Genomic DNA, 15,951 nt, shown 5'->3' with positions numbered 1-15,951 from the left:
TGTCTATGGGTTTATGGACTCCAGTTAAGAGCTCCTGCCTTAGGGATAAGCATACCATCCTTATTTTCCTGGAACTCACAAAATTATACACACACACATACACACACATATACAGTGATAACACTTGGAGAAAGAAACTGACTGCATAGGTGGCTGGGAGAGTTTTTTAAACATTTCATTTTGTACACTTTTGTATTGTGCATATTCTAACTTTATATTTGTATTGCCTTTTAAAAAACATCAACAGGGTATCTGTAATATAATATGGGCTGCTTTTGTTTTTCTTCTCTGTATTAAAAAAGGAATGTTAATAATAGTTATTGTCTTTTTTGCTTTCTTTTTCTTTAATTGGAGGATAATTGCTTTAAAATATTGTATTGGTTATTTTAAAAGGAAGCCTTACTTACTTTTTAACTTTAGAATCAGAGAGTGATATGATTCTATTAACAGAATGAATCTGATTCTCTTAGGAATTAAACAGGAATAAATAAAAGGGCTAGGTTTATAAAAGGGGAACTGCTCTGGAGACCCTGTGGAGAAGGTTGCTAAAAGGTAAAAGAGGAGTCAGGAGAAAGGTTCCTTACTTCTCAATTCTGCCTAGGGCTTCTTTCCTGGGACTGCTTGTTTCCTTTATTTCCTAATTTTAAGTCATATTTCAGTTTTCTTCCTTCCCCTCCCTCTTCTTCATCTTTTTTTTTTTTTTTTAATGGAACTAAGTAACTGACTGTTGCTTTTCAAGAGGACATTCAAAAGTTTAAGATTTGATGCAACCACAATACATTTATTTAAAAAAATAAAAGGATATTTGTTTACTTACAGGGAGCAGCAGAAATGCTATGACTTATCTGGTGGAAAGGAGGTTCACACCCAGTTCCTAAGCAGCACACCCTTTCTAAGAATTCTTTTCTAAGAAGTATCCCTCCCCTTTACTTCAAACATACCCTAGGGACCTCTGGATTGCAGAAGCAGCTCAGCATTTTCCATTTTTTTTTTTTTTTGGAAAAGAAATCCCTGTTGACTTGTTCAACTCTAATTAAAAACAAGTGTGTGACTTTGGTTTTTTTGGTATCATAAAGGAAATCAACACATAATCATATCCTAAAGCAAAAGAACCATTCAATGAACAAAGTTTATCATATGCATGGGAAAGAAATCAGATTTTTTAAAAGGTTTTGATTGTTGGAAATAGCAATGCCATTGTTCTCATTAGTACACCCAAGAAGTTATACTTATTTTCTTGATGGATAACAAATACCTGCATTATTTCCCTGAAACTCCCTCTTGCTCCTCCTCATAATTCCATCCAGATCCAAAAAGGGAACAAATTGGCTTAACTATCTGACTGTGATATTTACCATTTAATATGGGAGGTTACGGAGAAGGCAATGGCAACCCACTCCAGTACTCTTGCCTGGAAAATCGCATGGGTGGAGGAGCCTGGTAGGCTGCAGTCCATGGGGTCGCACAGAGTCGGACACGACTGAAGCGACTTAGCAGCAGCATGGGAGGTTAAAAAAAAAAGAAGAGCTGTGCATCACAGGATGCTTGCAAAGCAGAGAGGATAACAAGCCAGCCAGGTAGCTTCTCACAAGTACCAAATCAATTCCAAGTGAGTTAGGACTACTCAGAAGGTGTAAGAGATTCTCTTTTTGAGATTCAACTTTTCACCTTTTCTAGTTTGTGCACATCTGCCTCCAGCATTGATCTCTGCTTCTTAATTTCCAGGAGGCTCTCTAGCATACTCTGCTTGGGCTGCAACCCTTTGTCAAAGCGGTTATACATCCCACACCAGAACCTTGAATAAACAAAAAGAAAAAAAAAAAGTGGGTTAGTTTAGCTAGAGAAATAGATTATTTATGTTTTGTTCATGTCAAGAAAATATCAGCTTGGTAGGTAGGCAGATCTCAAAAGTAAGGTAACATGATAACATTAAAAACATAGGACATGCTCATAATTTAAAAGTAATGTTCTTAGCAGAAAGATCTCTGCTGAAGACAGGCCACCTAAAGTTGTACTGAGCTCATAGCCACCTCTAACACACACCCCTTGACATACCCTGCCTACCCCAAAGAATAAGACCCAGCTCCACCCACTAGTGGGCAGGCACAAGCCCCAGAATCAACCTCATCCACCAGAGAGCAGACACTAAAAGAAAGAAGAGCTATAGTCCTGCAAGCATACAGAAAGGAAACTACAAACACAGAATATCAGGCAAAATGAGATGGCAAAGAAGTATGTTCCAGACGAAGGAACAAGATAAAACTGCAGAAAAACAACTAGGTCAGGTGGAGGTAGACAATCTACCTAAAATAATTCAGAGTAATGATAGTAAAAGTGTTTCAAAATCTTGGAAAAGGAATGGAAGCAGACTGAGAAGACAAAAGAAATATTTAACAAAGAGCTATAAGATTTAAAGAACAGAGATAAATAATACAATTACTGGGATGCAAAAATATACTAGAAGGAATCAATGGCATAATAAATGAGGTAGAAGAGCTAATGAATGAGCTAGAAAACATTGTGGTGGAAATCACTGCCATGAAACAGAATAAAGAAAAAAGAATGAAAACAAATGAGAACAGTCTCAGAGACCTTTGGGACAATGTTAAAAGCACCAATGTTTACATTATAGGAGTCCTAGGAGGAGAAGAAAGAGAAAAAGAGTCTTAGAAAATATTTGAATAGATAATAGCCAAAAACTTCTCTACCATGAGAAAAGAAACACTCACTCAAGTCCAGGAAGTACAGAGTACCATATGGGATAAACACAAGGAGGAACATGCTGAGACACATATTAATCAAACTGACAAATTAAAAACAAAAAGAAAATATTGAAAGCAACAAGGGAAAAGCAACAGACAACATACATATATACAGCTGATTTTTAAGTAGAAACTGCAGGCCAGAAGCTTGTGGTATGATATATGTAAAGTGATGAAAGGGAAAAACTTCCAAACAAGAATATTCTACCCAGCAAGGCTCTTATTCAGATTTGACAGAGAAATCAAAACCTTTGCAGACAACCAAAGCTAAGAGAATTCAACATCACCAAAAAAGCTTTACAACAGATGATAAAGGAACTTCTCTAGGAAGAAATGAAAAGTCCACAACTAAGACAATAAACTTATAAATGGGAAGGCTCAGTGGTAAAGGCAAACATGAATCTGGTAAAGTTGTAGGATACAAAATTAATACATAGAAGTCTCTTCCATTCATATACACTAACAATGAAAGATCAGAAAGAGAAATTAAGGAAACAATCACATTTATCATCACATCAAAAAGAATGAAATACCTGGGAGGAAACCTACTTAAGGAGGGAAAAGTACTCTGAAAACTATAAGACAATGATGAAAGAAATTGAAGATGACATAGACAGATGGATAGATATGCCATGTTCTTGGGATTGGAGGAATTAAAATTGTGAAAATGACTATACTACCCAAGGCAATCTACAGATTCAAAACAATCCCTTCAAATTACCAATGGCATTTTTCAGAGAGCTACAACAAATTTTTAAAATTTGTATGTAAACATAGAAGACTCCAAATAGCCAAAGAAATCCTGAAATAAACACAGCTGGAGGAATCAGGCTCCCTGACTTCAGACTATACTATGAAGCTACAGTAATCAAGACAGTATGGATCATATTGGCACAAAAACAGAAATATTGATCAGTGGAACAGGATAGAAAACCCAGAGATAAATCCACACACCTATGGTCCACATAACTTTGATAATGAAGCAAGAATATACAATGGAGAAAAGACAGCCTCTTCAATAAGTGGTGCTGTGAAAACTGGACAGCTACATTTAAAAGAATGGAATGAGAACTTTCTCTAACACCATACACAAAAATTAAACTCAAAGTGGATCAAAGACCTAAATTTAAGGCCAGACATTATAAAATAAGAGAAAAACATAGGGAGAACACTCTGACATGAGGTTAGCTCAAGATGGTGGAATAGAAGGAGATGAGAAGATGGTGGAATAGAAGGAGATGAGCTCACACCTTTTTATGAGAACACCAAAATCACAACTATAAACAACCAGCAGCAACAACAACAAACAAATAAACAAATATTGCAACCTATGAAAAAAGATACCCTACATCTGAAGACAAAGAAGTCACACGGAGATGGTAGGAGGGGTGCAATCACAATAAAATCAAATCTCATTCCTGCTGGGTGAGCAACCCACAAACTGCCAAACAATTATAGCACAGAAGATCTCTCACAGGAGTGAAATTTCTGAGCCCAACATCAGACTTCCCAGTATGATGGTCTGGCACTGGGAGAATCCCCCAGAAGATCTGATTCTGAGGGACACTGGGATTTGATCAAGGAATTCCACAGGACTGGGGGAAACAAACTCCACTCTTGGAGGGTGCACAAATGTTCTTGTGTGTACCAGGACACAGGAGAAAATAAGTAGTGACCATATAAGTGACTGGGCCAGACCTACCTGCTAATATTAGAGGATCTCCTGTGGAGGCAGGGGTGGCTGTGGCTCACTCTAGGGACAAAGACACTGGCAGCAGCAGTTCTGGGGAGCACTCATTGGTATGAGCACTCCTGAACATTAGCTTCACCAAACAGCCTGTAGGCTCCAGTGCTAGAATGCTTCAGGCCAAACAACCAACAGGGCAAGAACACAGGCTCACCCATCAGCAGAGAAGTAGCTTAAAGCCTTCCTGAGCACAGCCCTGCAAATCAGAGAGACAAGACCCAGCTCTCCACACCTCTGGGCAGGAACCAGAATATCAAAGCAATATTTTTTTATTTACCTCCTAGAGTAATGAAGATGAAAACAAAAAGTTTTAAAATGGGACTAATTAAAATTAAAAGCTTTTGTACAGCAAAGGAAACCATAAACAAAATGAAAAGGCAACATACAGAATGGGAGTAAATCTTTGTGAGTGACAAGGGATTAATCTCCAAAATATACAAAGAGCTCATGCAGTTCTATGTCACAAAAACAAACAACCCAGTTAAAAAATGGACAGAAGATCTAAATAGACATTTTTTTCAAATAAGACATATACATAGCCAAAAAGTATGTGAAAAAATGCTCAACGTCACTAATTATCAGAGAAATGCCAATCAAAACTACAATGAAGTATCCCCTCACACTGGTCAGAATGGCCATTATTAAAAAGTCTATAAACAACTAATGCTAGAGAGAGTGGGAAGAAAGGGTGCCCTCCTACAGTGTTGATGGAATGTACTGATAAGTTGGAACAACCAGTATGGAGACCAGTATGGAGGTTCATGAAAAAAATTAAATACAGATGTACCATATGATCCAGAAATCCTACTCTCTCTCTCTCTCTCTCTCTCTCTCTCTCTCTATATATATATATATATATATATATATATCTCCAGAGAAAAACACAATTTGAAAAGATACATGCACAGCAATGTTCATTGCAGTGCTATTTACAAAAGTGAAGACATGGAAGCAACCTAAATATCCATTGACAGAGGAATAGATAAAGACATGGTACATATATACAATGGAATATTACTCAGCCATAGAAAGAACAAAATGATGCCACTTGCAGCAACATGGCATAGACCTAGAGATTATCATATTAAGTGAAGTCAGGCAAATACAAATATCATATGAAATCATGCAAGAGCTTCCCAGGTGGCTCAGAAGGTAAAGAAACTGCCTTCAATGCAGGAACCCCAGGTTAAATCCCTGGGTTGGGAAGAACCCCTGGAGAAGGAAATGGCAACCCACTCTAGTGTTCTTGCCTGGAAAATTCCACATACAGAAGAGCCTGGCATTGGGCTACAGTCCATGGGGTTGCAAAGAGTTGGACACAACTGGGCAACTAAAATTAACTCACAGATCTCAGATTTCAAAAACAAATCAAGGTTACCTAAGGGGAAACATGTAAGGGGAGGGATAAATTACGATCCTGGGATTAACATACATAAACAACTATATATAAAATAGGTAACCAACAACAACCTACTGCACAGCACAGGAAACTGTACTCAATATTCTTTAATAATCTATATGAGGGAAGAATCTGAAAAATAAAAAAAATATATGCGTATGCATAACTGAACCACTATGCTGTATACCTGAAACCAATACAACACTGTAAACTAACTATAATTTAAAAAAGGACCTGAATAGACAATTTTTACAAATAAGAGATACATATGGACAATAAGCATACAAAGATATCATCACTAATCATTAGGGTATCACATGCTATCAGGGTAATATTCAAAATCCTTAAAGATAGGCTTCAGCAGTATGTGAACAAAGAACTTTCAGATGTACAAGCTGGATTTAGAGAAGGCAAAGGAATCAGAAATCAAATTGCCAACATCCACCGGATCAAAGCAAAAGCGAGGGAATTCCAGAAAAACATCTACTTCTGCTTCATTGACTAAGTGAAAGCCTTTGACTGCATGGATCACAACAAACTCTGGAAAATTCTTAAAGAGATAGGAATACCAGGTCACCTTACCTGTCTCCTGAGAAATCTGTATGCAGGTCAAGAAGCAACAGTTAGAACTGGACATGGAACAACAGATTGGTTCAAAATTGGGAAAGGAATACGTCAAGGCCATATATTATCTTGGGCTCCAAAATCATTGCAGATGGTGACTGCAGCCACGAAATTAAAAGACATTTGCTCCTTGGAAGGAAAGCTATGACAAACCTAGACAGTGTATTAAAAAGCAGAGACATCACTGCTGACAAAGGTCCCTACAGTCAAAGCTATGGTTTTTCCAGTAGTCATGTATGTTTGTGAGAGTTGGACCATAGAGAAGGCTGAGTGCCAAAAAATTGATGCTTTTGAACTGTGGTGTTGGAATCCCTTGGACTGCAAGGAGATCAAACCAGTCAATCCTAAAGGAAATCAACCCTGAATATTCAGTGGAAGGACTGATGCTGAAGTTGAAACTCCAATAATTTGGCCACCTGATGCAAAGAGCTGACTCATTGGAAAAGACCTTGATGCTGGGAAAGACTGAGGGCAGGAGGAGAAGGGGGCAACCGGATAAGATGGTTGGATGGCATCACCGACTCAATGGACTTGAGTTTGAGGAAAGTTCAGGAAATAGTGAAAGACAGGGATGCCTGGCATGGTGCAGTCCATGAAGTCGCAAAGAGTTGGACATGACTTAGTGACTGAACCACAGCAACCCATTAAGTAAATGGAAACTAAAACCATGACATATCATTCATACCCATTAGAATGGCTAGTATTTCAAAACAAGCAAACAAACAAACTATTGGCAAAAATGTGGAGAAATTGGAACTGTTTGTGTCATGGTACAGCTTCTATGGAAAACACAATGGTTATTCCTCAAAAAAATTAAAAATAGATTTACCATATGATCCATTAATTCTACTTTTCAGTATATATCCAAAAGAATTTGAAAAGAGGGCCTCGAAAATAAGCCAATGTTCATAGAAGCATTAATTTCAAGAACCAAAAGGTAGAAGTTATACAGTTGTTTATATACAGGTGAATGAATAAACACAATGTGATATGCAGTCAATGAAATTAATTCTACTTTTCAGTATATATCCAAAAGAATTTGAAAAGAGGGCCTCAAAAATAAGCCAGTGTTCACAGAAGCATTAATTTCAAAAACCAAAAGGTAGAAGTTATACAGTTGTTTATATACAGGTGAATGAATAAACACAATGTGATATGCAATCAATGAAATATTACTCAGCCTTAAAAGAGAATGAAAATTCTGACAGAAGTTTCACGTGGATGAACCTTGAGGACATCATACTAAGTGAAACAAACCGGGCATGAAAGAACATATAATATATGGTTCCACTCATATGAGGTATGTAGAGTGTTCAGATTCATAGAGACAGAAAGTAGAATGGTAGTTGTTAGGGGATGGAGTGAGAGGGAAATAGAAAACTTAATGGGTACAGATTCAGTTTCATAACATGAAAAATTTCTGGAGACTGATTGAACAATTCAGATATACTTAACATTACTAAAGTGTACACTTAACAATGATCATTGTGCTAAGTCACTTTAGTTGTGTCCGACTCTGTCTGACCCCATGGTCTGTAGACCACCAGGCTCCTCTGTCCATGGGATTCTCCAGGCATGAATACTGGAGTGAGTTGCCATTTTCTTCTCCAGGGGATCTTCCTGACCTAGGGATCAAACTTGCATCTAGTACATCGCCTACACTGGCAACTGGGTTCTTTACTAGTGCTACCTTGGAAACCCCTAAAAATGGTTAAGATGGTAAATTTTGTGCTATGTGTATTTTACCAATTTTAAAAAGGAATAGTAAAGAGTAATCCCCAAAAAGCTGTATCCAGTTTCCTCAATGGATAACTGTAGTATAATATCACAACTAGGCTAATATGATATATTCAAGATAACAATTCCTTTATAAGGAATATTGCTACTGTACTTTTATAGCCTCACACAGCTCTGTACCTTCTACCCCTCAACCTTGTCCTTAACCCTTGGTAATCATTATCCTAACCATTTACTATTAATTTTGCCTTTCAAGAAATTTATATAAATGGATACATAAAGTATGTAATATTTTGAGATTAGCTTTAAAATTTAATCCCAATTCTCTGCAAGGTGTTGCATGTATCAATAGTTCATTCTTTACTGCTGAGTTAATAATCACTGGCATTGATGTACCAGTTTGTTTACATACGAACAATTTAATTATCGAAGGAAACTTGGGTTGTTTTAAGTTTTTGGCTATTTTGTATAACACTGCTATGAACACTAGTGTATAGGTTTCTTGTGAACAAAATTTTTTATTTGTTTGGGATATATGTCCAGAAGTGCAATTAGTGCAAATGTTAGATCAAATGGTAGTTGCATGTTTAGCTTTTTAGGAAATTTAAAAACTGATTTCCACAGTGATTATACTATTATAGATTGCTGTTATATAAATGAGCCAAAAAAGGCCTCTGCATATGGCTCTATATAGTTTACTTCTTAATAGAAGGCTGGGACCTGTTAGCTGCAAAGCCCATCAGTGCCAAACTCAAAATTTTACCCATCCAGTCATTTTCAACATAGCCCAAATAAGCAGTTTTTAGTTATTTAATGCCTACTTGCTTTGCATACCCTGAAAAAGTACACTCAGTATCCGCAAGCCATAAAGAAGATGAATTTCTGTACAGTAACTGAACAGGTGCTTCTGAGCTCAACTAGCTATGTGTTGAGTTCTGCCAGAGGGAGCTTCTCACCAGAACACTGCCTAAAGATGAGGTTGAAGATTAAACTTCTGGGGGAGATGAAATGGAAGGTAGGACCCTATGAAGTTTCCACTAGAGGGAAAGGCAACACAGTACCATCATGATAGTGATGAGGATAACTTACCCTGTTTTCCTGGTAACCGATTGCAAAAGTAAGAGATATTGAAACAGCAAAAGGGGAGGGGCAAAAAGGAGGGGCCGATCTTAGTTGGATAAAGAGATATGTCATCTCTTTTCCCCTGAGGCCTCAGGTCAGTTGAGTCTCTCAGTAGCATACGACACTTCGTGACACCATGGACTACAGAAAGCCAGGCTTCCCTGTCCATCACCAACTCCCAAAGCTTGCTCAAACTCATGTCCATCGAGTTGGTGATGCCATCCAACCATCTCATCCTCTGTTGTTCCCTTCTCCTCCTGTGTTCAATCTTTCCCAGCATCAGGGTCTTATCCAATGAGTCCATTCTTCGCATCAGGAAGCCAGAGTGTTGGAGCTTCAGCTTCAGCATCAGTCCTTCCAATGAATATTCAGGACTGATTTCCTTTAGGATGGACTGATTGGATCTCCTTGAAGTCCAAGCGACTCTCAAGAGTCTTCTCCAACACCGCAGTTCAAAAGGATCAATTCTTTGGTGCTCAGCTTTCTTTATGGTCCAACTCTCACATCCATAGAAGAGTACTAAAAAAACATAGCATTGACTGATGGACATTTGTTGGCAAAGTAATATCTCTGCTTTTTAATATGCTGTCTACGTTTGTCATAACTTTTCTTCCAAAGAGCAGCTTCTTGTAATTTCATGGCTGCAGTCACCATCTGCAGTGATTTCGGAGCCCAAGAAAATAATGTCTGTCACTCTTTCCATTGTTTCCCCATCTATTTGCCATGGAAGTGATAGGGCCAGATGCCATGATCTTTGTTTTTTGAATGCTGCATTTTAAGCCAACTTTTCCACTCTCACCTTTCACTGTCATCAAGGGCCTCTTTAGCTCCTTTTCAATTTTCTGCTATAAGAATGGTATCATCTGCATATCTGAGGTTATTGATATTTCTCCCAGCAATCTTGATTCCAGCTTGTGCTTCATCCAGCCTGGCATTTCGCATGATGTACTCTTCATATAAGTTAAATAAGCAGGGTGAGAACATACAGACTTGATGTACGCCTTTCCTGATTTGGAACAAGTCTGTTGTTCCATCTCCAGTTCTAACTGTTGCTTCTTGACCTGCATACAGATTTCTCAGGAGTCAGGTCAGGTGGTCTGATATTCCCATGTCTTTAATAATTTTCCATAGTTTGTTGTGATCCACATATTCAATGCTTTGGCATAGTCAATAAAGCAGAAGTAGATGTCTTTCTGGAACTCTCTTGCTTTTTCTATGATCAAACCTGATGTTGGCAATATGATCTCTGGTTCCTCTGCCTTTTCTAAATCCAGCTTGAACATCTGGAAGTTCTCAGTCCATGTACTGTTGAAGCCTGGCTTGGAGAATTTGGGGCATTACTTTGCTAGCGTGTGAGATGAGTGCAATTGTGTGGTAGTTTGAACATTCTCTGGCATTACCTATCTTTGGTATTGGATGCAAACTGACCATTTCCAATCCTGTGGCCACTGCTGAGTTTTTCAAATTTGCTGGCATATTGAGTGCAGCACTTTAACAGCAGCATATTTTAAGGTTTGAAATAGCTCTCCTGGAATTCCATCATCTCCACTAGCTTTTCTCGTAGTGATGCTTCCTACTGCTACTGCTAAGTCGCTTCAGTCGTGTCCAACTCTGTGCGACCCCATAGACGGCAGCCTGCCAGGCCCCACCGTCCCTGGGATTCTCCAGGCAAGAACACTGGAGTGGGTTGCCATTTCCTCCTCCAATACATGAAAGTGAAAAGTGAAGGTGAAGTCGCTCAGTCGTGTCCAACTCTTAGCGACCCCATGGATTGCAGCCTACCAGGCTCCTCCATCCATGGGATTTTCCAGGCAAGAGTACTGGAGTGGGGTACCATTGCCTTCTCCCGATGCTTCCTAAGGCCCACTTGATTTGAACATTTCAGTATGTATAGCTCTAGGTGAGTGATCACACCATTGTGGTTATCTGGGTCATGAAGATCTTTTTTGTACAGTTCCATGTATTCTTGCCACCTCTTCTTAATATCTTCTGCTTCTGTTAGGTCCATATCATTTCTGTCCTTTATTGTGCCTATGTTTGCATGAAATGGTCCCTTGGTATCTCTAATTTTTTTTGAAGAGATCTCTAGTCTTCCCCATTCTATTGTTTTCCTGTATTACTTTGCAGTAATCACTGAGGAAGGTTTTCTTATCTCTCCTTGCTATTCTTTGAAACTCTGCATTCAAGTGGGTATATCTTTCCTTTTCTCCTTTGCCTTTTGTGTCTCTTCTTTTCTCAGATATTTGTAAGGCCTCAACAGACAACCATTTTTCCTTTTTGCACTTCTTTTTCTTGGGGATAGTCTTCATCACTGCCTCCTGTACATTGTCACGAACCTTCATCCATAGTTTTTCTGGTACTCTGTTTATTAGATCTTATCCCTTGAATCTGTTACTTTCACTGCATAATTGTAACGGATTTGATTTAGGTCATACCTGAATGGTCTAGTGGTTTTGCCTACTTTCTTTAAGTCTGAATTTGGCAGTAAGGAGTTCATGATCTGAGCCACAGTCACCTCCTGGTCTTGTTTTTGCTGACGCTATAGAGCTTCTCCATCTTCAGCTAAAAAGAATATAATCAATCTGATTTAGGTATTGACTATCTGGTCATGTCCATGTGTGGAGTCGTCTCTTGTGTTGTTGGAAGAGGGTGTTTGCTATGACCAGTGTGTTCTCTTCACAAAATTCTGTTAGCCTTTGCCCTGCTTCAGTTTTTACTCTAAGGCCACACCTGCCTGCTACTCCAGGTATCTCTTGACTTCCTACTTTTGCATTCCAGTCCACTATGATGAAAAGGACTTTTTTTTTTTTTTTGGTGTTAGTTCTAGAAGACCTCATAGGTCATCATAGATTTATTCAACTTCAGATTATTTGGCATTACTGGCTGGGAAATAGACTCGAATTTCTATGATATTGAATGATTTGCCTTGGAAAGAACAGAGATCATTCTGTCGTTTTTGAGATTGCATCCAAAATACTGCATGTCAGACTCTTTTGTTGACTATGAGGGCTACTCCATTTCTTCTAAGGGATTCTTGCCCACTATAGTAGATATAATGGTCATCTGAATTAAATTCACCCACTCCAATCCATTTTAGTTCACTGATTCCTAAATTGTTAATGACCACTTCCAATTTGCCTTGATTAATGGACCTAACATTCCAGATTCCTATGCAATATTGTTCTTTACGGCATCGGACTTTACTTCCATCATCAGTCACACTGACAACTGGGTATTGTTTTCCCTTTGGCGCCATCTCTTCATTCTTTCTGGAGTCATTTGTCCACTCTTCTCCAGTACCATATTGAGCACCTACAGACGGGGGCAGTTCTTATATCAGTGTCCTATCTTTTTCCTTTTCATACTGTTCATGGGGTTTGCAACCCAGGAATACTGAAGTGGTTTGCTATTCCCTTCTCCAGTGGAGCACATTTTGTCAGAACTCTCCACCATGACCCGTCCATCTTTGGTGGCCCTACACGGAATGGCTCATAGTTTCATTAAGTTAGAGAAGGCTGTGATCCACGTGATCAGTTTGGTCAGTTTTCTATGACTGTGGTTTTCATTGTGTCTGCCCTTTGATGGATAAGGGTAAGAGGCTTGTTGAAGCTTCCTGATGGGAGACACTGATTGTAGGGAAGCTGGATTTAGAAAAGGCAGAGGAACCAGAGACCAAATTGCCAACATCTGCTGGATCATCAAAAAAGCAAGAGAATTTCAGAAAAACATCTATTTCTGTTTTATTGACTATGCCAAAGGCTTTGACTGTGTGGATCGCAATAAATTGTGGAAAATTCTAAAGGAGATGGGAATACCAGACCACCTGACCTGCCTCTTGAGAAACCTGTATGCAGGTCAGGAAGCAACAGTTAGAACTGGACATGGAACAACGACTGGTTCCAAATAGGAAAAGGAGTACGTCAAGGTTGTATATTGTCACCCTTCTATTTAACTTATATGCAGGGTACATCATGAGAAATGCTGGGCTGGAGGAAGCACAAGCTGGAATCAAGATTGCCAGGAGAAATATCAATAACCTCAGATATGGAGATGATACCACCCTTATGGCAGAAAGCAAAGAAGAACTAAAGAGCCTCTTGATGAAAGTGAAAGAGGAGAGTGAAAAAGTTGGCTTAAAGCTCAGCATTCAGAAAACGATCATGGCATCCAGTCTCATCACTTCATGGCAAATAGATGGGGAAACAGTGCCTGACTTTATTTTTTTGGGCTCCAGAATCACTGCAGATGGTGATTGCATCCATGAAATTAAAAGACACTTACTGCTTGGAAGGAAAGTTATGACTAACCTAGACAGCATATTAAAATGCAGAGACATTACTTTGCCTACAAAGGTCCATCTAGTCAAGGCTGTGGTTTTTCCAGTAGTCTTGTATGGACGTAAGAGTTGGACCATAAAGAAAGCTGAGCACCGAAGAATTGATGCTTTTGAACTATGGCATTGGAGAAGACTCTTGAGAGTCCCTTGGACTGCAAGGAGATCCAACCAGTTCATTGTAAAGGAGATCGGTCCTGGGTTTTCACTGGAAGGACTGATGTTGAAGCTGAAACTCCAATACTTTGGCCACCTGATGCGAAGAGCTGACTCATTTGAAAAGACCCTGATGCTGGGAAAGATTAAGGGCAGGAGGAGAAGGGGACGACAGAGGATGAGATGGTTGGATGGTATCACCGACTCGATGGACATGGGTTTGGGTAGACTCCGGCAGTTGGTGATGGACAGAGAGGCCTGGCATGCTGTGGTTCATGGGGTTGCAAAAGTTGGACACGACTGAGCGACTGAACTGAAATGAATGGGTCTTTTTCTGATGGGCAGGACTATGCTCATTAAATCTTTAATCAAATTTTCTGTTGATGGGTGGGGCTGTGTCCTCCCTCTCCCAAGCCCATTGTTTGGTCTGAGGTCAAACTACGGGAGGGGTAATGGTAGGGTAAAAGGACTGTTGTATTCAGTGCCCCTGAGGCCTAGTCTCTCCTTGAAGAACTAACCCTAGAGTGAAGTAAAAAAGAGGCTGCCTGGCCATATAGAATAGATCTGCTGAATAAAATTCACCTTATGGGTGCTAAATTTAAGCAGTTGGTTGCTCAGAATAGAAAAGTGGTGTCCCTAATAAAGGATCCTATACAATTAGTGTGAAAGGTGGGACTGACCAATAGAGAAAGCTTTGGACTCCGGTCCACATATTCCTTTTGATGTGAATTTTTATGGCTTATAGGGTTGACCATTCTATATTAGGACTCATAAAGGCCTAGGCAAACTGTTAATAGAAAATATTAGCTGAGGCCAAATATTTCCTCTGTCAGCTGTGATGTTGGAGTGGACTTATTAGGCAATAGATGGATGCAGCATGGCAGGTAGTATGATGACTCTACGAGTCAAGAAGTGACTTAATTATGTCTTGAGTCTATCTAGTTCTTTGTCAGGAGGTCTTCCGTTAAGTATGCACATATGCATGCTCAGTCGCTTCAGTCGTGTCTGACTCTTTGTGACTCTATGGACTTTAGCCCGCCAGCCTCCTCTGTCCATGGGATTCTCCAGGCAAGAATACTGGAGTAGGTTGCCATACCCTCTTCTCTGTTAAGTGTAAGTTCTCTTTATGAGTCATAACAGCTAAAGGTAAAACAATTGAAGAAGTCACAGCTACACTACATTTAATAGAAACACATGAAAGAGAAACTCAGAGTCAAGCATCACTTGTTAATTATACAAATAATACCCTAATTGCTATCAATAGGGATGTCTCTTTCCTCTACACTATACAAACCAATTATAACCAGGTCCTTGCTTAAATGTGAAGTATGAAATGAACAAGAGAGGTTATATTGGATCCTAAGAAACAAGAGAAATCCAAATTGGATGCTGTCTGGTAAATTGGTGGAGCAATTACAATATTTACTAGGGTTAGATTACAATCCACAACAGGCATCACCTTCAAAAGTGCTACCCTTGCAAAGCTACCTCTGATTTCCTCCAGTAGCAGGCACCAACCTCCATATAGTGATCTGGCAGTCACATAAGGGGTGGTTGTAGAAGATGGCCCCTTCTAGTGGAAAATCACCCTTTTGCCACCTTAACTATAGTTTTTTTTTTTTTTTTTTTGGTATTGAGCTGTATGAGCTGTTTGTAAATTTTGCAGATTAATCCCTCATTGGTTGCATCATTTGCAAATATTATCTCTCATCCTGTGGGTTGTCTTTTCATATTATTTATTGTTTCCTTTGCTAGGCAAAAGCTTTTGAGCTTAATTAGATCCAATTTGTTTATTTTTATGTTTATTTTCACTACTCTAGGAGACTGATGGAAAAGGTATTGCTTCAAATTTATGACAGAGATGGTTCTGTTTATGTTTTATAGTATACAGTATTACATTTAGGTCTTTAATCCATTTAGAGTTTAACTTTGTGTATGGTATTAGAAAATGTTCTAATTTCACTCTTTTATATATAGCTGTCCAGTTTTCCCAGCAACACTTATTGAAGAGATGGTCTTTTCTCCATTGTATATTCTTGCCTCTTTTTGTCAAAGATTAACTGACTGCAAT

The 15,951-nt window shown here is 38.9% G+C and overlaps 1 protein-coding gene across 2 annotated transcripts in view; it reads right to left on the bottom strand.

The window, feature by feature from the left end:
* MTMR8 (myotubularin related protein 8) overlaps window positions 1-15,951 on the bottom strand; it is a 287,800-nt gene that overhangs the window by 12,271 nt on the left and 259,578 nt on the right. For both annotated transcript variants that reach the window (XM_070783785.1, XM_070783784.1), the window contains one exon: window positions 1,669-1,795. In XM_070783785.1, the coding sequence (XP_070639886.1) occupies window positions 1,669-1,795 (127 nt within the window). The remainder of the gene's footprint in view (window positions 1-1,668; window positions 1,796-15,951) is intronic.

This window comes from Bos indicus, chromosome X, assembly GCF_029378745.1.
Source record: "Bos indicus isolate NIAB-ARS_2022 breed Sahiwal x Tharparkar chromosome X, NIAB-ARS_B.indTharparkar_mat_pri_1.0, whole genome shotgun sequence".
NCBI classification, from domain to species: domain Eukaryota; kingdom Metazoa; phylum Chordata; class Mammalia; order Artiodactyla; family Bovidae; genus Bos; species Bos indicus.
This window is presented reverse-complemented; position numbering and strand designations above follow the sequence as displayed.